This window comes from Anastrepha obliqua, chromosome 1 (genome assembly GCF_027943255.1).
Source record: "Anastrepha obliqua isolate idAnaObli1 chromosome 1, idAnaObli1_1.0, whole genome shotgun sequence".
In the NCBI taxonomy this organism is placed as follows: domain Eukaryota; kingdom Metazoa; phylum Arthropoda; class Insecta; order Diptera; family Tephritidae; genus Anastrepha; species Anastrepha obliqua.
In genome coordinates this window covers 108,487,703-108,513,726 of record NC_072892.1, presented here as the reverse complement: position 1 = coordinate 108,513,726, position 26,024 = coordinate 108,487,703, and the positions used below count along the sequence as shown (strand labels likewise).

Sequence of the window (26,024 nt, the reverse complement as noted above, 5' to 3'; positions counted from 1 at the left end):
TTAGTACATTTGCGACAGCAGTTGGAGGTGGCGGCCAGCTGGCAGCAGGAAGGCAGTAGGCCGGAAATATCATTGGTCAAAATATTTAACTGCCGCATATTAACTGCAGAGTGCAAAGTGCATTTGCAAAACAACAACAGCAACAACAACAACAACAATAATAAGAATAGCAATGCCAAGAAATTATTTTCAGTGTACATTTGCAGAAGTTGAACTTTCCGAAAAAGGAAAAAATCGAAGAAGTGCACAGTGCAGAGTTTTTCAAGTGGTTTGAGAAGTGAAATTGCATCAATGCAATAACAAAAGAGAAAAAAAGCAAGAAATACTAAAAAAATATTCAAATCAAATAAGCAAATAATGAACATAATAAATACACAATCTGTGAGTGTACAAGTGTGCGTGTGTGTGTGTAAAAAGTGGAAAAGTATAAAAATTAGCGATTTTTGCAATGCAATGCCCATCTCCATTAGTGCGAGTATTACTCATTAGCAGCACCAGCAGCAGTAGCGCCAGTAATGTAATCGTCATCAAATGACAAATTCCTCTGCAGTGCATTGCATTTTGCTGCGCGGCTGGAATAAGTAAACAAACTTTTGTGGAAAAAGGTAAATGGGCAGTTTATGGCTCGTAAAATGCATCCAGCTTCTTGCAAGGAGCAAGTGACACTTTTGCCAGTGTGTATACCGTCAAGTGTCTATTTTATGTATGTGTTGTGCTTTGTCCCCCTAATCTTTCGCTGTTTTGGCATTCTGTTCGTAACGCAGCGAATTTTGTGTCATTGGGATAGTGCAATATCGATTTTTCGCCAAGGTTAGTGGGTGGTCGGTTGTTGCGCGCCCAATGCTGAGCCTTTCATTGCAATGGCCTACACTCGTTTGCAGTTGATGTTCACTTGAAGCGCCGAATTCGTACTATATAACTATTTTTTAATGAATTTTTTTTACCTTTCTTTACCCCGTCCTACATGTCATCGTCGTGCTGTTGTCAACCAATTAAATTGACAGCGCATTGCACTTTGTAACGGAATGCCGCAATTTGCCAGTTGAATCAGCCGATTAACGGGTTGTGAATAGTCAATACTTGCTTACTGTCGAATGACAAGTGCAATACACTGAAAGAAAAATTAGCCTGCAAATTAGGGCAATTCACAATTAAATGTAACTGGCCTGACCTCGTGACATTTGTAAATTAAAATGGCACCAATTAACGAAAAAATTACGCAAGACTGAGAACATTGACTCGAAATACTGGAAAGAGCATTGAGCACGAAATATCGGGCGTTTTTTTAGCCATATTCCAAACTGTGTTGACGTTTCTGTTCAGTAAGTTTGGCACATGGAACGTTTGGGAAAAAATTCTTCGAAAAATCTTTGGTCTTCTTCGCATAGGCGAGAGTGGGTTTCTTGTCCGATGGAACAGCGAGCTGTATGAACGATACCGAGATGTAAACATAGTGAAGCGTATTAATATACAGTGGCTTGGCTATGTCTCGTGAATGAACGAAAGTGATCCGGCGCGGCAGTCCTTCGAGAGGTAACCCACTGGTGGTGTACGAGGAAGAGGAAGGCCTAATCTGCGTGGGGGAGACCAACTGAGGCACGCGATGACCTAGTAGCACGCGATGTCCTTAACTGGCGTCAGCTAGCAACGAACCGAGCTAGATGGCGCAATGTTTTATATTCAGCCAAAGCCGACATACGGTAGTAGTGCCATCTAAGTAAGTAAGTAAGTAAGTAAGTAAGTAAGGTTTGGCAAGTCATCATGAATCGCTCAACGCTAGAACAACGCTTCCAAATTGTGGATATAAAATAAATGAGTAAAGCTGTTCGCGAAGTTACTAGAGAACTAGCGGCATCACCGGTCCTTATTTCTTCTGAAATAATGACTCAATTTCTGTTTCCAAGAATTAATCAGCTAAACATCGACGAAATGTGGTGCCAACAAAACAGCGCAACTTGCCATACAGCGCGTTTAACAATCGATGTATTGCAATATTCAAGCCATCGTTGACGCCATACGTAAAAAATTGGACAGATTAAATTGACCATGTAACTCTCAGCCGATGCAGGCATAAACTAAATATCATATTCAAAAAATAAATACAATGAATTTATCTACTAGATTATAATTAAAAAAAATGTGTTCCAACAATATTTCTGTTTTGCATTATCATTTTAAGTTCTCAAGCTCTTAAAAAAAGAGACAACTCGACAAATAAATCAGTAAGGACAGAAAAATCATATGGCAAAGGGAGCAACTCAGAAAGATGTGTGATAATCGGAAAGCCATATATATATATATATATATATATATAATTGGCGTGTACAGCCTTTTTGGGTGTTTGACCGAGTGGTGTGCGTCTTGATGTTGTTCCACAAATGGAGGGACCTACAGTTTCAAGCCGACTCCGAACGGCAGATATTTTTGTGACTCTTTGTCATGTTAGGATGTTGGGGATGCAATAAACCACATGAAGAACGACAAAGCTCCGAGGGATGACAACCGAAACATTGAAATAATAAAAAGAGCCATTGACGACGTTTTCAGAAGCTAAAATAATCGAATAAAGATCGAGTGGAATAGTGAAGTGACGGCAAATGACGGGGATATGGCAGTAATAATTGCGAGCCTTGGAAAAGGCGTCAAAACAAAATGCGCCAAGGCGGACGCCGTAGCAAAATGGGTTTCTGCGTGATCACCGTTCTGTAGAGCACATGCCTGAAACCCCGGGCACCAAACACCAATTGATAGAAAAAGTTTTTTCTTATAGCGGTTGCTTCCCGTCAGACAATGTCAAACTTCCACGTGTATTTCTGCTCTTGTAAAGCTCCTCTTAAAAAACCATCTGCCGTTTGGAGGTGGCGCGAAACTGTAGGTTCATGCTTCCTTAATGGTAGAAGGATGGAGGGAAGGTCTGTAGCCGAATAGGTGTTACTGGGATGGGTTTTCAAGACATGAAGCCTATGACGGTAACGAACAATCGCAGTTGTTCTTGAGTTAAAGAAGTGTTCCACTCATTTCTTCTCCTCGCTAACCGGTGGTCTGTGTAGCGAAATTAGGCACAACATAAAAATTCCATTCACAAGATATCTTACGAAAAACCTCGTAAAGGATGCTACAAAAGACTGGGAAGGTCCAGGATTCATACAACTCGGGATGGAAAGTCTGGGACAGAGGCAGGTAAAACAGTTTATCCTAGGAGAGCATCAAATAGGCTCCTAAAATTGAAACCTACGAACTCTCAGTGGTTTCTATATGGGGTATTGTAGCTTTTGTTCACATTTCAGGAAGCTAGGACTAATAGATCCAAGTGTCTGCCGTTTTTACGGAGTTAGAGTACATCCTTTGCAATATAAAAATTGTTATAGGAATCGGAATAATGAGCATAACTCATTTCGATTCCGAGGTTTAGTATTTCGGGTAATTAAGGTTTATGACTTTATTTTTAGGCGAACTCTTAAGCTGGAAAATTAGCATAAGGATAATAGGGAACCGAGGATAGAGAGGAGAGCTCGGGATATAACATTTCTGCTCTTTTTTTTATTTCAGATTTGCAACTCGGGGCAAAGTACCAATGGGGAGCGGCAAACTACTATTTCTCAAACTTATTCAATCTTTGCGGCTCATGAGACTCTTGGGAAGAATCTTCCTATATTGAATACTTGGTTTTAGTACACAGGCAGTGTCAGCTTTCAATTTATAATTTCGTAAATCATATGAGAGGTGCAATGATAAGGAAAAGCCACAGCATACATCTTACGTACCTTCTTGTGATACAACTCGCTTGAACGCAGATTTTTTACATACAAATAAATGAGATGACCTGGTAAACATTTGAGGTTGATCTCAATACCGAAAAATATAGATACTTATGTTATGTAAGAACCTAAAGCCATACCTAGTAACGTATAGAGTACAGGGATATCCACGACTGAACCATCCGACGGAAAAATCCGTAAGCAAATCTTGGATCGGACGATTTGAGCCATACTTTAGGGAATTTAGCACAATAAGAAGCTATTTCATCATTTTTTATAAATCTGTACAATAATAGAAATATGGGAAAGTGGATGCTATTTAAACAGTTCTTAACATATTCCTTGGAAGCTAATTTATTTACAGTTTGTGTTGGATAATTACCAAATTATTAAATTTTACTAGCCTGTGCGCGGGTATGAAAAGTTCGGTGCGGACTAGTTTCAGCTTTCTTACTTGTTGCTAATAAAATGTGTTGGTCTTGGCCGAACCTAAAACAGCGCCGGCTGCTTCTGTCCTGCGCTGGCTGGTGCCAGTTAGAAATTCCGAGCGCTGACAGGTCCTGCCGAACTGGATCCTTCAAACGAAGAAGTGGTCTCGTCTTCCTTTTAAGCGTACGATTATCTATGTATATCCATGTCCCAAAGCTTTCTTATCTACTTTTTACACTGTCCATGCTTCTGCACCATATAGCAGGACGGGAATGATGAGCATTTCATAGAATACAACATTGGCTCTCCGAGAGAGAGCTCTATTTCTCAATTGCATACTGCGCCGAAAGCAACACCTCTTCGCAAGAGTTAATCTCCTCTTCATCTCGAGGCTGACGTCATTTTTGTGGTTGATGCTGGTCCCAAGGTAGACAAAGTCTTTCACAAGTTCGAATTGCTGGTTGTCAACACTGACATATTGTCCAAGATGCGAATGCTCCTTGTTTCTTCTTTATTCGCCGCAAGACCCACATTGCTCGCCTTTTTGTTTAAGCTGAAGTATGCCCGTTGGTTGCGCCGTTGCCATCAGCATATGCCTGTTTGGGTTAACTCGGCAGTGTGAAAGATTTTTGCTAGTAAGAAGTTGAAAAAGTCACAGGATAGCGAATCATCTTGTTTGAAACCTTGTTTGGTATGGAACGGCTTGGAGAGGCTACTTCCGATTCTGATGGAGCATGCGGTTGCGCTCAACGTCATCTTACACATCCCTGATAGTTTTGCGGGGATATCAAACCCAGAAATAGCAGCATACAGGTAATTTCTATCTGTGCTACCAAAGGCGGCTTTAAAACCATTGAAGAGTGGGTGTGTGTTTGTTTTGTAGGTCTTTTCCAGAATTTGGTGTATTGTGAAGATCTGGCCTATGGTGGACTTCCCAAGTTTAAAGCCGCACTGATAAGGGCAAATAGTTTCTTGACGATGGGCTTCATTCTTTCACAATACGTTCGACAGAACCTTATATGCGATGTTAAGTAGGCTTATCCCACGGTAGTTTGCTGAGATTGCTGGATCACCCGTCTAATATTTTGGTCAAAGCATACTCAGATTCCAGTCGATGGACATGGTCTGATCCGATCATATCCTGTAAAAGATCTGATGCATAAGATTTGTCAGCTCTTCACCTCCAGCGTTGTGTAGCTCAGCAGAGAGTCCGTCGGCTCCAGAGGCTTTGTTTTTCTTGAGTCGTTTCCTACGGCTTATTCTTCATAAATTATTTAGAGCTCCTGGAGTGCAACATTCGTCCCCTAGAGCTATCACCTCCTATCCCCTAACATTTCTGAAAGATTTTCCTTTAATGATTGAGATTGAATTCAAATAGATGTTTCCTTTTTTATTATCCTTTACACTAATGATTTATCAATTTTAACTATTATATGAGTATTTCCTCCATTTTTAGATTTCAATCCAAAAATTACGAAAAGTAATGCGATAATATCTTAGGCACCGGATGCCTGTTTTACGACAGTAAAAGAAAATAGAAGAAAAACAAACCAAAGTATAAGTAGTAGCAAAACAAGTCTAGTTATGTTGAACTCCAACAATACACAACAGTCGCAGCAACAACAACAACAACAACAACAATCACAATCAACACAGCAACACCACGCGCAGCACCAACATCAGCATCAGCTTCAACAACATAACACACAGCAACAGCAACAACAAACACAACAAGTATACAACGGCGATTTGAACTTCACCACATTCGCTGAACTTTGTCGCCTCTGCTCAATACGAAATGGTCCCGCCAAAATTCATCTATTCGAAAAAGAAGCGGAGCAGAGGAATTTGGTCTACAAACTGCGCACGCTAATGTCAACAAATGTAAGTGTCAACAAAAACTCATATATTATATGTATGTATGTATGTATACACACACACACAAACAAAGGTATCTTTTTATGTATTAAATAGTGCCTGCAAGTTTTTTTTCATTGTTTCAATGTAGCGACCAACATCAAAAGCTGCCGATGGTTGGTTTGTGGGGGTTGAGGAGGGTTGGAGACAAATGCATTCTTTTTAATGTTTTATTAGTTTTATGAGTTCAGATATTTACTTTTTATACCCAACGTTTAAATATATAAAGATTTTTGAGAAGTTCGTCTATGAAATGGTTGCTGTAGATATGCATACAAACATACATATGCACAAAACCCTCAATCAGACGAGAGACAGACACTGTCCAAACTCCCAAAATTCGCAGAAATCATATCCCTATTCAGTACAAATATTAAATAGGCCGTGGAAGTTTGGCTTTCTAAATGAGCGAAATGGGACCAATGTCTCAGACTTACTACAAATGGCTTTCCCATTCCCTATAAGAAAGTGGCTATCGACATTTTATTTTGGCACTGAAAGCTCTATCGCACTTAAAAATCGAATATCTCGAATTGGACAACCTAACATATACCAAAATTGATCTAAAGTCACCACGTTCTTAAGAATACGCTATCTTTTTCTATTGCGGCAATTTTGTTTTACTTATCCTAAGCCAAGGTAGAAAACAAGAAAAAAATTTAGATAATTTAATGCCAAAAATAATCCTAAAGAAAGTTGTGAGATTCTTTGAAATTTTTGGAAAATAGTCCTGGCACCGCTGTTATGCTTTACGACTATAGCTAGCGTAACAATATGGGGGAAACTTCCTTATTGAGCAAATCCTAACGCCGTTAGAAGATTTTCTTGGATCTCCGAAGAAGAAATAAATTTTGAATGGATCAGAGATGGCTAGCCATCTGGTGAACTGAACGGAGGTTCAGTGTTTCAAATATCTTTTAAAAAATGGTGTACGCTTCCCAGAATTCAGGGTTTTGTTGAATATGCTTTTATTCTATCAGGGACATTTGCGCCAGTTGAACGAGTCGTTTTGGCAATTAAAAGTATCTGGACGACCGAAAAAAATTGCTTAAAACTCTAAACGCTGAAGTCATCTTGTTCATTTAACATAATTTGGAAGAAATATGCTTAAAGTTCTAGGGCTATTTGAAAGAAAACCCAGATTTTTTGAAGAAAATTTCATTGCCACAGAAGTACAATATCATGAGGGTGCCTCGCCAGCAACTACTTTTGATAAAGAAACTTCGATTCAGTTTTCATAAAACGTTATAATAAGATTTTTTTTTTGAAGAAGAATATTTCTTTTCTCGTTTTGAAATATTGGTTACGAAATTATATTTGTTTTTCTTCTTGTGCCTACAATTTCAATAAAAAAAGTATTTCTTTTTGCTCAAAAAAGAAGTGGTCAGGCTAGACTGTATTCGTATGACCACGTCTATGAATTTGACTATGTCTGTAACTATGAATTTGGCTATGACTTTGATTATGACTGTGACTATGAATTTGGCTATGACTTTGACTATGAATTTGACTATGACTGTGAATATTATTATATGTACACTACATTAAATAAATACTTAACTTATATATTATTGGGATTTATTGATAGGTTTTTAAGATTTCTCTTTAAAGTTATAGTTTATTGTCCTACAAAAACCATATAAATCTAAGTTTCAAACTTTTTGCAAATTTTAGAAAAATTCAACAAACTGTCATGAAAACTATACCTTTCTAATTAGAATTTTGAAAAAATGCAGTTTTACAGCCCATTGAATTTTGGTATGAATGAAGTGCATGATTCAAGTAGCTCAAAAATCGGATTGGTTTACGACTTTGTTTTTTGCCGGCGGTCTTGAGTATTTTCTCTAACGAATGCTCCAAATTTCCCTAAGTACTCTGATTAAAAAGTAATAGATAGTAATAATATTTAACGCAGTGTATGGCCATGACTATGATTGTGACTATGAATATAACTGCAACAGTAACTTAATGCGCCTGGTTTACGTAACTCTATCTGCCCAACATTTCTGTTTTTTTTTCCTTTTTCTCATAATTTTTGTTTTTAAAATCCAATGAATTATAAGTAATTCAATTTTTTACATTTCTCAAATGCGTTTGTGTTATGCATTTTCAGATATCCAAGGACGACTACCTTCCAAAGAATATCTGTGAGCAGTGCGTGCACAAAGTGGAGCAACTGTTTGATTGGCGACAATCGTCTTTGCAGATTGAAAATGTTCTGCAGAATTACGCGGACTCGATGAGAGCAGTGACGGCAACAATTAATTTTCAGGTGAATAACGCACTCGTACATTATACTCGTTAATCATGTATTAGAGCGGGTCGGCACCCATACAAAAGAAATTTTCAACAACCAAACAATATCACGAGATTAGGTCAAAAATAAAAATGCTATTAAACCACTTTTATTAAATTTATTTTAAATTATTTTAGGATGTGGGTAGAGTAGACAATTTTTTAATTAATAATTTTTCGAATTTAACTCTGAAAACAGGTGAATCAGTACAAACTTTTTCATTGACTCCATATCTTAAAATATTGTTGTTGGATTATATTTCTTATCACAACAAAACGCAAAAAAATATTTTTTGTGTTTGGGGGAAAAACAAATCATAAACACATTATCTGGTATTTGATAAAAAAATTTGATCAGAATTTTATTTTTACATTTTTATTGTTTATTGTTTGTCGAAAATGCTTATTGGTAGCTTTAACTGTCTCCGCCTACATCTTATCTCTCGGCAACAGAATGTGTTTAACATAAGCTGAATAACAAATTAATGTCATACTTTATTTTCTGTAGTTGTATTTTTTCTGAAGCGTAGTGCGAAAATTAGACAAAAAAACGAGGTTATTTTCAAAAAAGTGGAGTTAATGAATAATCGAGAGCAACGGAATCTGAGTTTCCTTCACATATTTACACTCCGCATCAAAGTGGTAGCACGTCAATATTTTGGCTAAATTTTGACTATTTTTCTTTCTATGTTTTGCATGTCCATTATTTCTCTATTAAAATACAGCTCGTTGCATAATTAAAACCGTACAAATCCAGTTTTCGAATTTTGTGTAATAATTTGCAAAATTCTACAAACTTTTGATCCGAATTCCACGGTTTTTAATTCAAATTTCTTGAAAGATTTTTGATATGTAGTTTCTCAGATATGTATATTAGCTCAATAAATTTTAGTACATAAAATAAAATGCAAGTTCGTGATATTGCATCTCCAGTGAAGTTGCTGAAATATTTCCTTTTTTCTTTTTTCCTTACAATTTTCTCATTGTATTAAATGCACAGCATTTTTCATATGAAGAAAATGCAGGACAACGTCAAAAAAAGTGTGAAAATTCGTTATATTTTAAATTAACACCGATATTTCCACGGAAAGATAGTTTTATCATACAATTTTTAAAGTTTGAAAGTTTTCGCGTCGGTGGCTTCTTTAGTCATTTTGCATTAACGATTTGAGGGTATGATTTTTTTCGCGGAGCTGGCGTGATTTGGCCACCGAGACCATACAATTAGACTCTGCTAGCATTTTTCTTGTGAGATTTAGAAGTAGCAAGTTTACGCTCATAAGGCGCGTTTAACCGATGCTCTTAAAGCAAACATAACGCAGGACATTGCTCAAATTCCACCTAATCTTTGCAGCAGTGTCATAGAAAATTGAACCTCTCGGAATGCAATAGAAAAGGAACACACCGTGATATCCAAAGAAAAAGTACCACTATCCTCAAACCGTTCATGCAAATTCAAAATTCTCATAATGTCCTCTAGAGGCTAGTAGAAATTTGTCGCGATTAGAAAGTGTGGATTCACAAATTGAACAAAGTTTGGTCTAAACTTGATGGCAGTGTTTGGGACAGAGTTTATTTGCAGCTGACAGCTCATCATCATATTTTCTACTGTCTGATAATTATAGAAACATTCGCAAAGAACTGGTGGCAGTTTCCAAAAATGAGTCGCGTGATTCACATTTTTGTTAGAAGTTAGGCGGCTATCAAACCCCTGGAGCAAATATCGCTGATTTCAAAAGCGATGTTCGATGGACTTTTCCTTAGGAAACTTAAGACAGCCAGGACTTTGAATATTAGAAATTCATTTTGAGTACCTACTAATTGAGAATGCACAAAGCGTTCGAAACCAAAGTGTTCCTCATTGGAGGCGAACGCCCAAACTAACCTAAGCTATGGTTAAATCAATCTTTTAAATACCGTGAATATTGCGTAGAATGAAAGATTGAATAGAATAACTGGACCTGTTAGTGTAACTTTCTTCTTCTTCTTGATTGTGCCGAGTTTACCAAAACGCGCCAGTCGTTTATTTCTCGTGCTAATCGGCACTAGTTGGACACACCAAGTGAAGCCAAGTCCTTCTCCATCTGGTCTTTCCAACGACATGACCCAGCCAACGTAGCCCCTTGATCTTTATTCAATACGCTTTGTCTATGCCGTCGATAAGCTTATATATGTATGTAGTTCGTTGTTCACCAAAGTGCAAAGGTGCAAAAATCTTTCGCAGAATTTTTCTCTCAAACATTCCAAGGGAAGCCTCATCAGATATTGTCACTGTCTAAGCTTCTGCGTCATTCGTTAGGACAGATTTGATGAGAGCCTTATAAAGTGCTAGTTTTGTTCGTCGAGAGAGGTTTTTACTACTCAATTCCCTACATAGGCAATCTATCTTGTTGGTAAGAGAAATTCTCCGTTGGATTTCATTAATATAACTTCAGGCTTGGTAAATCTACCACGGATTAGTTGTTAGTCACTTGGCATACCTCGGAAGCGAAGTGTAATCGGCTAACATTAGCTTGAGATTATTTTGGACTACACGATTTGAAAATTGACTGTATGAGTAATTTAATATCAATCGCGGCTTTATTTGGTATGACTTCCCATCTTATTCAACGGACAGCTCGAGCAGCAGTCGCATACTTTTCGCCACCAAAGAAGCCATGGCTATACCTACTTATTAAAGTTATCAATTCGTCAGCTGTCCCAACTACTTCGCATACTTAGAGATCATCAACACCGTCATCGCTCCTGAGTAGGCAAATGCGCAATAGTCTTTCTAGCGAGCGATTTTAGGAACGTAGTTTCGAGAGCCCACTTATTTATTTACTGGACTGCTTGAAAAATTGAAAGGTTGGATTAAGAATCACTGGTTTGGCAGCTTTTGTTTCTTTTTTCCTTCATCCAGCTTTTGGAAACTTTAATACATCTTCGAAGCCAAGTGGTTTACGTATTGTTTCATTTTCACGCATTCCACGACACTCTTGGAATGCCAACTGGCAAGAAAAAAACCACCCAAAAACCGCCCACCATCAAACGAACGACCGGCCGGCATCTGCAAACACAAATACAATAAGTACGAGCACAAATACGTAGAAAAAAGTTGGGAAAGGCATAGCAATGAGTGGATACTCACACAAAATTTCTACACGAACACTAACTTTGACATTGTGTAGGGTTTTGTGCACCCATGCAACGTGGTTTTTTTTGTGGGAGGGAGACGAAGAGTCACAAGGATACGAGTAGCGGCGAGTGGTAGCCGGTGTTGATGAGTTGCGCAAGAAAAATTTATTGTACTCTCGTGAATGCGCTTGAAAGCTTAGTAAACGCTGAAAATTTCTTCCTGCCATTCTTTGGTGAAGCGTCGCGTCGCTGAGGACAGCAGAGGCCAACCGGCAAGCTACCAACATTTCCAATGGCAATTAAATTTGCTATTTCAATTCCGATTTCGATTCTAAAATTGGCGAATTCGAGTAGAAATATTTAATACGCGCGCACATAAACATTCAAACGAAATAGCAAATTTACATAAATGAATGCCTGGAACAAAGTTGGAGCTTAATTTGCATGGTTTGTGTGTGATGATACTGGCAGCTAAATGAGGCAGCTGTGAGTCCTCAGAGTGGTAGTGGCCGCACGCAGAAGGTGGTGGTCGAAGGAGCAACATTGAGATCGCTTAGCGCCAACAACCAACAACCAACAACCAACAACCAGCAACCACTTCGGCGGGCAGACACTTCGATTCACTTCGATACGATTCACAAACTACAGTTAGTACAACAATCGTTCTGTCTGAATCCGAAATCACTCAAATGTGAATTCAAATGCACGAAAAAGTAAAACAGAAGGCAGGCATACCATGAGTGGCAAATCAGTTTCGCAATACATACACAAACAAAAGGTGATGATGAAAATTTTTTCATAAGTACTTTCATACCCACAAAGCGCGTTGTGTTTTTTGCGACACACACATCGTAAAAAGGAATATTTAACGGAAATAGTAAAAATTGCAACTAAATTAAAAAAAAAGAAAACTCACGTTTGTTATTTTTTCTGCAGTGAAATAGAAAATGCACATATTATGAAAGACTACAAGGCTGCGGAAGTACAATAAATGTGAATATCGATTGATTTTTTTTCTTGTGACAGAGACAGTTTTTACGACAAATGAAAAAATGTTGGCTTGCCGTATGAGTGTTTAAGCGGTACATATACATATGTATATAAGTATATGCATGCATTTAAAAAAAATATGTTCAGCTACATAATATAATAATGCTAAAAAATTCAAACAAAAACCAGCGCATTTAAAACTTTTTAATTTGGGGAAAAGAGGTTTTCACAATTGTCAAAATCTGTATAAGTGTATGTGCGTGTGTATGTGGGTGTTGTGGGTAGAGCGCTGAAATCAGGAAGCAGCTAGCTGTAGCAACGCCATATCGCCGCCACGGAAGTGCTTGCCGGTTAGCTCCCCAATAGTATACCTACAAATGGCGGCGCTTCAGCTGAAAGAAAGAAAGGAAAGCTGCCGAAAAAAAAACAAAAAAGGCAAATACGAAGAGCAAATTAAATGAAAAAAGACTAATGCTCATCCAAAGGAGTGAATAATTTAAATGAAAAAATTAAAAAAATTTTAGATTAAAGTTTAAAAATTTAGTTAATCTAAATAAACTAGTTAAACTAAAACTAGTTAAACTAAAGTAGTTTGTATAAAGTTTTTAAATTTTTATGAGAAGTGAAGAGCAAAGTGGCAAAGTTTGTTTTGGAAGCGAAGTGAAATTTTTTACGTATTTAAAACTTTTACAGGATGGCGAAGAAGACTTGACAAGAGCGATAATCAAAATTAGTAATTGGGATAAATTTCGTCGAAATAAATTAGCTGAGAAAATATTTAAAAAGTTTATATAGCCAAGTGGAGGGACTTAACATAAAAATTGACTTTCAATTTTTTTGAGCATTCAAGTTAAACATATTACTTTATTATTATAATTTTTTTAATTCGAAATACAATTTATTTACATTTTTAACTTCGTTTTGTATACCAGAATTTTAAAACAAATTTTTTTCTTGTATATATATCAATTACTTAAATTAGTTTTGTGCATTAAATAAGTCTGTACATTTTTTTTAACTTTTTTTATTAATAATCTCTTTTATATCTACACACATACATATATTCATACTCATATTAGCTTAAAGTACATCGAAATTTTTACATACTCACTTTTAGCCATACGCTTTCATATACATATGTTTAAATATGTATGTATGTATGCCATTTTGTCCTTAGCTGGACCTTATAAGGTTATTTCATTGTTCGGAGAGCAATGCTCGCTTTTGCATAAAATCGTCCTAAAGCACTTTCACCTCATACCTATACATAATAGACGGCAAAGACCAGCTCAACCGGCATATGTACCAAATACTAACAACAAACTTCACTCTCAAACATACAGGCACAAAGCCATATATTGACTTTGTCATATACACATACACAAATTACTTTTGTCAGCATTTCCGTAGTGAGTAGATATTATATTTGACGAACTTAAAAAGTTGAAATGCTTCAGGAAAAGCTCATTTCAATACACAAAATACATGCAATAATGAAGTAGCCAAGGAAAAAATGATTAGTGCCCGGTTTGAACAATTAAAGCAAGAAAAACATTTGAATAACGTAATTTGCGCCCCAAAATATGTTTCACTTCCTCAAACATTCCAAGGGTAAAATGACCACCTCTTACTTGAATAATTGACAACGAAACGGAAAGTGAGTGCAAGTGTAAGAGCGAGAAAGTGTGTGTGTGAGAAAGAGAAAGGGAGAGAGATAATGAGTGAAAGAGCGTGCGAGGAAGTACGCGCGTTGTAATGCGAGAGTGTGAACTTGATTCTTAGTGAAACGCATGAAATTCGTGGAAAGTGCAAAGTGAAACAAAATGGCATTTGGTGAAATAAAAAATGTGAAATATTAAACAAATCATAAAGTTTGAATGCTATACAAACTACATATAATATATGCATACATGGAACACTTAAGTGTATTTAAACTTAAGGAGACAAACTTTTTTTCCATTTTCTCCGCTGTGCCCTATTCACTTTTCATAAATTTGCCTGCTTTACTTTCAGGACGGTACCGTTAATATGGATAAAATGACGGTTGCCCAAAAGAATGCATACCTTGAGGCGCACATGGCAGTCCAGCAACAAATGGCGCAAGCAGCAATACAATTTAAGCAACAGCAACAACAGCAGCAGCAAACGTCCACGAATTCTGCACAACAACAACAACAGCAACAGAATTCCCCCACAACCAATAATAACAATAATAACAACAACAATTCGACACAGCAGCAATTGCAGCAGCAACAACAACAACAACAGCAGCAACAGCAACAGCAAGCACATTATGCCAGTACGATTAAGGTCCCACAAATAAGTTCCTCCAGTTCGGGTGGTGCGGAGAGCACTTTTACTGTACCCGATGATGTGGGGATGGGTTTCGAGGGTGGTGTACGTGTGCTACAAAGTTTAGGTAGTTGGTCACCGGATAATGTTACCTACAATATACCTAAACCGAATCTTATACCATTCACCGAACCCTACGTCGAGGGTGGCTCCATGCATCCGGCCAGCCGACTCAAGGCACTGCAACAGGTGCAACAAGCCTCCTCGGGTGTGCGCAAAACGAATCCATCTAAAAGTGAGTAGGGTCGAAATGAGTTTTTTACTTTTTTCAAATGTTTCTTTTAATTTTCTCTATTACTCGTAACTGCGGAGAGTCTGTCTACACTTTAAACCAAAGAGGTTGAGCTTCCATATTTAGGGTTAATGAATGATATTTCAATAAACCAACTTAAATGATTTGGTCCAACTTTTTTACTTAAAAAATGTGTCCTTTTGAAGAATCAGCTTAAACTTGACTTACCAGCGGTAGATCTTTTTGCAAAAAACCTTGCCGCAAAGTCTGCAGGCAGACTAAAATGACTAGTGGATTAGGCGCTGAAATATACTATCCAGAGTTAGACCTAAGGAAGTCGTATAAACGTCCAGATTACTGAAGTGTATTCCAGGCTGAGATTTCCGCAGTTAGAAAGGTAGCAAACCTAGCTTGTTTCACTTTTACATATGTAGATAGTCAGGCAGCAATTAAAGCAATTACATCGTTTAGTATAACGTCCAAAATCGTTCTCCAGAGCAGGGAGGCAGTAGAAAGGTTGGCAGCGTATTGTAAGCTACATTTCTATTGGGTTTCCGGCCATAAGGCATTTAACATGATGGAACGAGTTAGTAGACAGGATGTTCTGCGTAGCTCGTCAGGACTGAATACTGCATACATATGTCGATTTTACACCTGAGGCATTGAGTAATCTACGGGAGGCCCGCCCATTTTATTAGTGTGCTGACCAAAAGGTCTCTTCCCTCCAATTATAACAAGCAATCTGAAAATATTCCTTCTTGATATGATAGTAAATATGCCGATTATTTACAGTCTGTACACACTTCGTGTGACGATAAGCTGCACTTTGTTTATATTTTTCATTAGCTTGTCTACTAGAAATATAGATACGTGGAAAAAACGAGTTGTTTTCCAAGATTGTGTCTTACCTTGTAGACAATTATCAAAATATTTATATATTTGTTTTTTAATGTAAATGGAATCCAATGGAATTTTAATGTTGAATTTAGTGCATTGGATTCGCCCAAAAAAGCAATCACTCTGCTACCGTACCTACTTTCCTCGTTAGTACAGTTCACTCCTCATAGGGGTATATGATCTGGAACGTGAGTGAGGGCGAATATGTTTTGTTTGGTCATCTCACCCCCAATGATTAACATCCCCTATCTTGTTGAATCTGCCTGCATTGGAGTTGATCTCGAAAGATCTGGTTTGTAAAAGTTTCAGACCATCCGTTTTATTCTGCCTTTGCTAATAAAATAGGATAAATACTAAATTTTTTTGAGGAAGTTGGGCTCAGAAAAATGGTTTATCTGTTGACTGCCGTCTTTCAGAATATTTGAATCTGTGCACCACTGAATGGTAATCACGCAGTAACCCATTCGGTTACAGCGGCAGCTGATAATTATGACAGTTTTGAAATCCAATCGAAAATCTCTCCAACCAATAAATGCTACTTTGGCAGGTGAGGTAGAGAAAATGCTTTAAGTACCACTCTGACACTCCCCAAGTAGTATTAAAGCTCCTTCTCTGAAAGGTCCTCACAGCAACGGGGGCTAAATGGTAAACTTATCTTTTCTGTCGATCAGCCAATGACCGGTTAACACAGCTACGAGCTTGGAAATTTAATGGTCGACTTTCTGAGTCTATTGTACTGGGACCACAGGATAGCACATGAAGAAATGGAGCTTCATCTTTTCTGCGATTTCCTGAGAATAAGTTTTGCAATTCCCCTTTAACAACAGTCAGATGGATGCTGATGGCCGGGCAGGACATCTCTGAGGCCAGTTCAGTCGGCTCCTGCATGGCAAGCTCATCAACAATTTCATTTTCCTTTTTGTTCAAGTGTCCTGGAACCCAGATCAGAGAAATGTTACCTGCACATCCAAGGGATTTGATCTCCTCCTTATAGGAGTAGACTTGTTTTGACCTGCATCGACAGAGCTTTGATCGCGATTTTACTATCGGAAAAAATTTGACTATCTCCCTCTGTCCCGTATTCCCTAAGCAATTTGCAAAGCCCGCTGCTTTGGACTTAGAAGGCAATTGAGTTGTTAAGTCGTCTATCAACGTACCAAACTAAAATTTTATAACTCTCTCTTCATTCCCGTGCTATTATATAGCGTAAAAGCTTGGCCAATGAGGCGGATGACATCGATTTACACAAGGAAAAACGACTGGCGCGCTTTGTTAAACTCGGGCAAAATGGTTTAAGCGGTTATAGCGCCAATCAAGAAGAAGAAGGTCGAGTATTATGAAATCTTATTTGGGGTCCGATTGGTTCCATATTTATACAAGAATTCTTCCACGGCAAGAAATACGATATGTTGACGAACCCACTAGATGGGCTAAGGTTCAGCTATTACTAAAAATCATGTATGAATTTATTTGGCTCATACTTAAAGCATATAGAAGTTACTTGAAAGTAAATAATTTAAGGAAAAGGTGTATTATATAGATGCTCAGCCTCTCAAACTTATCCCATTTATCCAAATGCACTGAGGTGTTTGGACGGAACCATATCTTTCACAGGTCTATTGCATCTTCGGACCAAATATTACAGTATAGTTTTGCTTCCGGTTTTCGGGGGTTAATATGTGCCAGCATTATGTTATGAATGGAACCCATATTATAATACTATTTTTTGGGTAAATATTGCGGCTGTCGTAGCCGAATGGGTTTGTGCGTGTCTACCATTCGGGATTGCGTAGGTTCGAATCACCGTGCATGAAACAGCAAAGTGATAAAAATGTTTTTTTTTCTAATAGCGGTCACCCCTCGGCAGGCAATGACAAAACTCAGAGTGCATTTCAACCATGCAAAAAGCTTCTCATAAAAACCATCTGCAGTTCGGAGTCGGCTTACAACTGTAGGGCTCTCCATTTGTGGAACAACATCAATACGTACACCATAAATAGGAGGAGGAACTGGACCAAACACCTAACAGAAGTGCATGCGTCATTTATTTTTATTTAATATTCTTTTATTATTATTAAATATTATTTTTAAATTCTCATTTTAACACTTAATTATCATTCCAATTGCAGATCCAAACAATAAGGCTTTCGAATGTACTGTGTGCGGCAAAGGACTCGCCAGAAAGGACAAGCTGACAATACATATGCGCATCCATACGGGCGAGAAACCTTATATTTGTGAAGTATATAAAAAAATGTTTTGCAAAAAAAAAACATTGGAGCATTTCTAATAAAAAATTTTATAAATCTTCTTACTTGCAGGTGTGCAATAAAGCATTCGCTAGACGCGATAAACTTGTGATTCATATGAATAAATTTAAACATGTGACGCCCACGAATATAGCGCCATTGGGCAAGCGGCTAAATAATATGGTGAAGAAGAAAGAGCCTGAGCCCGAGGACAATAAACAAAATCTGGAATTGCAACTGCAACAACAGGCCGTACAAGTGGCAACACAAAATATTATAGTGCAAACGACCAGTGGCCAGCATAGTACACAAACCACAGCTATACCGGGCATCATTATACCGCATCACCATCAGCAACAGTTGTCATGGACTTGTGAGCTATGCGGACGCATGTTCTCGAGTCGGGACGAGTGGACATTGCATGCCAAGAGCCATCTAGAGGTGAGTTGGTTGACGGGGAAAAGTGTTTAGAAATGTATTTATATAATATTTATTTACTTATTGTTATGTGTATTTGCTTGCAGTATTGACAACAGGAACAGGAAACAATGGAGGAAACAAAAACAGCAATAGCCAATGCGGTAAAGCAACGCAGCTTTCAAACTGAGTCCAATTCGAATACAGTGCAGGCCGAGGCACGTAGAGAGAAAATAATTATTCAAAATCAAATGATTATAAGCACACAACAGCAACAGCAGCAACAACAACAACAACCGCAGCAGCAGCAACAACAGCAACAGTCACATATTAGTAAAAAGTTTAAGAAGCTCACACAACCGTCAACTTTATTTTCTACAACGGCGGCAATGTTGAACAACAGCAACAACAACAACATGAGTAGTATCAATAGCAGCAATAACAACAACAATAGTAACAACAATCGCAATCAAAATGAAGTAACTAAAATTACCTAAGCAATTTTTTCTTATATCTCTATTTGTAGTTATGTCTGTGTAGTAGAATTATATTTATTCTCACCCCAGTGATCCTTCAACAGCGGAAACATACAGTTGTATCTCAGACAGTGACAAGTGACACTCGCCCACCCCTCCTGATAACTTCCCTCACCTACAGCGTCTCTCAGTACTTGTACATCTTTTTATCTACTTACACTATGTATATGTATTTATGTATGTATGTGTCTATAATACAGTTATGCGTGTATGCATTTTTTCTTCTTCTTCTTCTTCTACTTGATTGTTTATCAACAACTTCCTCCCCACCTTGCCCGCAACAACTCCAGTTTAGTCAACACTTTCACTAACAATTATTCGCTTCATTTCCACCAGATTTCCCATTTATTTGCACACTCCCCCACGGCAGCCACATACGTCCAAGCGCAACTAAACGACATCAATTTCACTCCAGATAACCGGTCTGTTAACGCCAACGTTACCAACAGCATTGCCGCTTCTGTTAATAACACCAACGCCAACGCCAACACCAACGCCAATACCAACGTCAACGCCAACGTCAACACAATTTCAAATAGCAACATCAACTCGAATGCCACTATCGCCACCAATACGACAAACACCACCACTGGCGGTAGCGGTGGCAATACGGCCGGTGTACCGGTCGTCACCTACAATGGCAATCAGTATTGTGTAATCACACGAAATGATGCGGGCGCCGCAGAGAAATCGGAATTGCTACAAATTCATGGCCAATTCACCACCGACAAGGAGGGCAAAACGAATATCATTCTGATGTCGCCGGTATCAGCGATGCCCGTTTCGGTGCCAATGCAAATGCAGATGCACGTGCCAATGCAGGTGGAGGTGCAAAATCCGAATTGAATGCAAATTGGGCGGCACGACAACAGGTGGGCGGTGTAACGAAATGGCTTACCAGGAATGGAAGGAGTGTATTTATTGGCGGTAATTGTAGGAAGCCAGAAGGCAGCGGACAAACAACCTATCGGGCAGCTTGGCTGCCTGGCAGTGAGGAAGGCAGAGTGATTGTAAACGAGAAATCGAAATCAACAAATTAAATGGTTTTCCAAATTTCTACTTTTTAGCTTAAGTGGAAGGCATTAAATTAGAGTGGAAACTAGTAATACTAACATTTTAAGAGGTTAGTCTCGTATATACACAAGCATTATACCCAATGCACATGCAGAGTCGGTAGTAAATAGATTTCACTGAGTTATGGTTAATATGCCGAACGGCAGATATTTTTTATGAGGAGCTTTTTGCATGGCAGAAATACACTCGGAGTTTTACCATTGCCTGCCGAGGGGCGACCGCTATTAGAAACAACTTTTTCTTCATTTTGGTTTTTCACCGAGATATGAACCTACGTTCTCTCTGAATTCCGAATGGTACTCACGCACCAACCCATTCAGCTGCAGCGGTAGTCCAATATTACGCCCAGGTATTTCTGCTGGGTACTCCGACGAGCAAGACTAAGGTCTTTTGCCCTAACCCACTATTAATTCGAACTACTACAATAAACGGCAGTTAGATTCATTGCAGTCACGGTGAAGTTATTGCAGATGTTCTGCGGCTGCTTCTTGGAACCACACCACATCAAAATCTGTTTTTTACCCAGCGTACATAAGACTTCACAGATGGGAACCAGGAAAATGGATTCTTGTGGTACTACATTGGCTAATGAATGGTTCTTACGCCTTCAATTGTATCAAGCGGGAGGGCCATACCATCAAATTAGCTCAGCATAGGTTGGATTAGGTTAGGTGAAGTGGCTGTCCTTCGATGTACATAGGGCAGTTAGAGACCATTAGAACTACCCTAAACTTACTCTACTTGGTTCTCTTTAAACCATGGTGTGGCTTTGAAAAAGCTGGCTATACTAGCTAGTTTGAGATTCGTAATATCCGCAATGTTGTCCAGAAAAGCGAGACCGAGCATTCCCAATCGTCTTCTTTACAGAGCCATGCACCCGCATACAAGGTGTTCGACTGTCTTCTATATCGTCACATCTTCTACAATAGTCATTTTATGGTGCCCCTAATCTACTGGCATGTCTTCCTATTACATAGTGCCCAGATAGGTCATCTACTATGATTCTTAGATCCTTCGTACTTAATTTGAGTAGATTCTTAGTGCGACCCATTCGGGCCACGTTTGTCGGTTGATAGCGTAGGTATTTAACTGTTGTCGGTTGGAATTTGCAATTGTAATGATGTGCATGCCTATTAAAAGTTTATATGTTGCAAAGGGTATGGGTATGTCGACCTTGTCTGCCTAGTTTGGAGCAAGGAAATCAATCTATCTAACTCACTTGCCTTACAGTACCCTATCTCGTGGCATCCAGAGTAGATTAACAGAAATAGAAAAATGCAGCTCAGCATAACATTTATTAAATAGTGAGCAGTACTAATTCCCTACAAAACCTTGCTTTTACTAACCGAGTTTCCGGTATTGAAAACTTTTTTCATGGCCAGTGCTAACAGAGCCATTGTTTTTCAGTGTCTACCCTTTTCCATGCTTTGTCACTCACCGAAGATTTTCCAATAACTACAATCTTCCTCATGGTGTGGATTGTTCTCTCTTGGAAAACCTTTCGAGAGTAAAAAAGCATAGCTTATTTTATGTTAGCCTGGTTGACAACAAGCCACGCATAGACCTTTTAGACCCTAGCTATATCAGATGGAGACCGACCTCTATGAATATCGAAAGTATACATCATGCAGGATATCAGCGCTTTTGGCGAAGACCCTCAACCAATGGGGCTCTCAGGCATTTTAAACGCGTTTTTAATAAAAAGCATAAGTGCTCGGCATATTTGACTCGGCATTGTGAATTGCACTTGGTCGCCTTTTTCACTCTTTCAAACACTTGGTTTGTGTAACCATTATAACTGAGCATGAAGCGCGTTGGGTATAGAAAAATAAATACAAAATTACACATATGTGAGTTGGGAGAAATTGCAATGTAGGAAATTGGTTCGCTATTAAGATGTCTGTAATAATAGTTCAAAAAAGTAAAAAGAAATAAAAAAAAAATAAAAAAATGAAATTCAAGCATTGCAAGTATGCATTAAAAATGTCTCTCTATGGTTCGTTTCGTTATCTGCAAAGTTTTAAATTTTAAATGTAATTGTATAGACTCGTAAGTTTGAAACTGTAAATTGATTTCAGAGAAGAAGTTTGAGTATTTGCTTTTCACAGCATTAGGCTGACTCCAAAAAAAAAATAAAATAAAAAAAAAATATTATAAAAAATTAAAAAAAAATAAAAAATCCCAAAAAAACTTACAAATAAAATAAAAGTCACCTAAAAACGAAATGCAAAGAACCAAAAAAGTGAATGCCATGATGTTGCAATAGCTACACATTTAAATCTAACTAGTTAAGAATTAACTAGTTAAGAATAATTTATTTATGTACAACTAAAAAATATAAGCTAAAAGAAAAAGTTTGTAAATAATTTAATGAATTAGAAACACAAAATACAATTAAACTACTCTAAAACATAAATAAAAGAAAAAAGAAAAGAATTATTGTATCTACCAAAGAAAAACAGCGCCATTTACTTATAAAAAAGAAAAACAGAGTCAAGCGAAACACGTACATATGTATGTGTGCATGTACGTATGTAGTAGCACCCACAAAATTTTGCATACGCGCTTTTTAAAATAACTTTAAAATGAAATTTGTAAATGATTTTATAGTGACGAGAGGAATCCAGCTCTAAAAAGTTGAGCATAAAATGTATCCTTAAATAGCCCTCATAAATTTAAAAGAAGAAAAACAAAAAACTATGTTTGTGTATGAGTAGTATTAAGAAAAACTTTAAGTACATATCTGGGATAAGAAAAGAAGAAAATATAGAGCACTCTTAAACAATCGGCAGTTAGCTAAACCTTCTTTGTATTTACATACATTTATGGAAAACAAATTGTTTTTTATACTTATTTATTTACATGATAACTAATTATGAATAATTAATCCACTAAAGTTAAGCGCTGGCTACTAGGGCCTTCGGCATGGAAAATATAATTTTAAATTACATTACATCCAGGCATAAAAAAATTTAACAAAAACTGTGAACTTGATATTTTTAACAAAAACAAAGCTGCAATAAATTCTTTATTTAGAAATTTAACTTTGAAATGAATTAAGTTTTTGCCAATATGATTCTAATTTTATGAACATCTTGACTAACTCTGCTACTCCGTCATTCCCACCATCAGCTTGTGATACATACGTTATTTATTTATAAGTTCAATTTCGTTTTCATATTAAAATCATAGCGATAAAGGCACTGTCCGACGTGGCAAGCAAAGTGCTTTCAGCAAGTCTGTAAAACAGGATTTTAGGAAGTAAAGCAGTCTCACAATGTATGTGAAGTATTTATCGACTTGAGAGATTTTTGGTGGGATGCTCATTAAACTGGGATGCCCCTTATAACAGTAGTGCAAAACTCATAATTCTCTCTCTCTCTCCCCACAGAGGTGTTGTTTGAGTCACAATCCAGGCCTAATTAACACAAAAGATTCCATTTTGATACGTCACTTTTAGAACCGTTGCTTTTTATTAGTTCAACTATCTTGATTTGACTATGACTCTGCCTATGTTGTCTATTTTATTCTGCTTTAAAAATACTATTCCGATTACCCAGGTGAAAAGGCTTGGAAGTTTTGAGATCTTTCGGATATACACCGCCGCCGACGCCGCAATCCATCTTGTATTCTCTTTGATTACTGAATTCAAATCACATTTATTTCGGATGGGGAATTTTACCTTAAACTCTATTCTAGCGTTTAGGGTAGTGGGAGTAAAAACTGATGTAGCAAATAAGTCTTCGGCTGTCTAAAATAACCTACTTTTATTCTGACGGGGGTATTCGTTGATATTGTAAGTCCATTGGTAACAGGGAGAGCATCGGAGTACTCGAATTCAGGCACTTCACTCGCAAACTAACTGTCAGAGTTCGCTCGATTTTAAATGACATGTGCATTTTAAATTGGTATGAAAAAATGTTTAACTTTTTTTAAATTCTCAAACCAAAATCAGTCAAAATGCATTTTTAGAGTACATGTTTTTTTTGTTCCATTAATTGTTGCACGCACGAGTTTTGAAATTGTTTTATTTGCCCCAAGCTAGATTTACACAAACATCCCCATGCATACTGTAAACATAATATATTTGTAATACTGAGTTATTAAAGAATTGTTTTAAAATTAATTAATATACATTTGTAATTATTACCTATAAATATTATTTGTATGTATGCATATTTGTAGTATTAGAGAGCTGAAGGCTCGTTAAATGATAACTTAAATGTGTAGATTGTCGAAAGAAAACATTACAGCAAAAAAACAACAAAAAAATTAAATAAAAATAAAGACAAAAACAAATGTAGAGAGCGAACGCAAGTATTGTAGTTGATGCAAAAAGCAAAAACAAAAACAACAACCACAATTTGCGATAATAAATAAAATGGAAAAGTATAAAAAAATAAATAAAAAAATGGTATTTCTTCTTTGAAATCACGAATCATAGTTCATATTTCCTCAGTGATTTCCATATATTTAAACGACTGCTGAGCGTCAACCAACCAACCACTGCAGAAATATCGAAATATGCATATCAGCATCTAAGGACACAAACTTGCTCTTATTAACTTCCTCGATCCTTTTTGGCTTGAAAGACCTTGATAAGGATATTTTACAAATGGTTGTTGTTGCTTTTGTAGCTTACACAACCCTGCCTAGATCGGTGAAATCATCAATAGTCGTTGCCACTATCCAACGGCAGGCACAGTAAGCGAGCAGTTTCGACTGGGTAGGAAAAAAACAGAGGAGTCTTATATATTATTAACATTGTAATGTGACAGGATTAGTGAGCAGCTTATTTGCTTATTGGTTACTTTTGTCAGTAAAAGATGGAACAAATATGGGTATTAGCTGTCCTGATACTAAGAAATAATTGTTTATTCAAAAAAATCTTTAATTGTAATTTTACAAACTGCTCTGAAATATCAAAACAATTAATGTAATTTCGTACGTGTTAGTGCAAACTAGCACTGCATTCAATCTTTCTTGTTCTTCTCTTTAAAAGTTTCATTGTTTTTCATTCACAATAGATACTAACTGTCATTTTTCGAGAATGTTGCCATCGAAAATTCCCTAATTCGCTTAAATTATGAGAATTAAGTCTAATTGTCAATCCGATATAATTCCATACAATCTGATATAGTTACGAATTAAGTCGTTTATCCTGATTAACGCCACCGTTTATCTAGGATTACAGTGAGGAGGTGGTTAGGGTTAAGCGGAGTACCTTCACTTGCTGAACATTTATTGTGTATGTCGAAATCAATTCTGGCCAAGTAGAAGTTTAAGCTACTGCAATGACAGCCACCCTAGCTTATTGGTCTTTGCGTGACTCTTGTTCGGAATATCCCGTGTTCGAAACCAGTTGTGTGTATTATGAAACGTCAAATGATAGAAAAACTTTTCCTAATAGCGATCGCCCCTCAGCATCCAGTTTTAACTCCGAGGCTATTTGAGCCATAAAAAGTTTTTCATAAAAATCATCTCCGTAAGGTCACTTAAATTTCATTTCTGGAACAATATCAAGGCGGACACTAAAATGGAAAAAGGAGCTCGGCCGAATATCTAGCAAAGGTTGAAAGCGCCAATTATATGTATATGGGACAGGGGAACGCTAACTTAACGAGGCAGCTAAAGCTTTTTATATGCAATTGGTTAATGGTTGGACTCTGATAACCCTGTTTGTTCTCCATCGAATCCGGTAGTTCCTTAATTTAGGTATGAATCATTCCCATGGTAGTCTGTTCTAAGTACCGGGACGGCG

At 37.4% G+C, this 26,024-nt stretch overlaps 1 protein-coding gene across 2 annotated transcripts; it reads left to right on the top strand.

Moving 5' to 3' along the window:
- The first annotated feature begins 23 nt into the window (after positions 1 to 23).
- On the top strand, positions 24 to 24,635 carry LOC129235493 (transcription factor SPT20 homolog). Of its 2 annotated transcripts, XM_054869361.1 has the most exons (8): positions 24 to 605; positions 5,644 to 6,071; positions 8,218 to 8,376; positions 14,520 to 15,093; positions 18,117 to 18,229; positions 18,309 to 18,701; positions 18,791 to 19,132; positions 19,526 to 24,635. In XM_054869361.1, exons 2-8 carry the CDS (start codon positions 5,772 to 5,774, stop codon positions 20,033 to 20,035), a joined length of 2,391 nt encoding a protein of 796 aa, XP_054725336.1. In that variant the 5' UTR covers positions 24 to 605; positions 5,644 to 5,771; the 3' UTR covers positions 20,036 to 24,635. The 2 variants fall into 2 exon arrangements, with proteins under 2 accessions (XP_054725336.1, XP_054725335.1); XM_054869360.1 differs by lacking the exon at positions 19,526 to 24,635 and having other exon boundaries at positions 18,309 to 18,677; positions 18,761 to 18,849.
- The last annotated feature ends 1,389 nt before the right edge of the window (positions 24,636 to 26,024 follow it).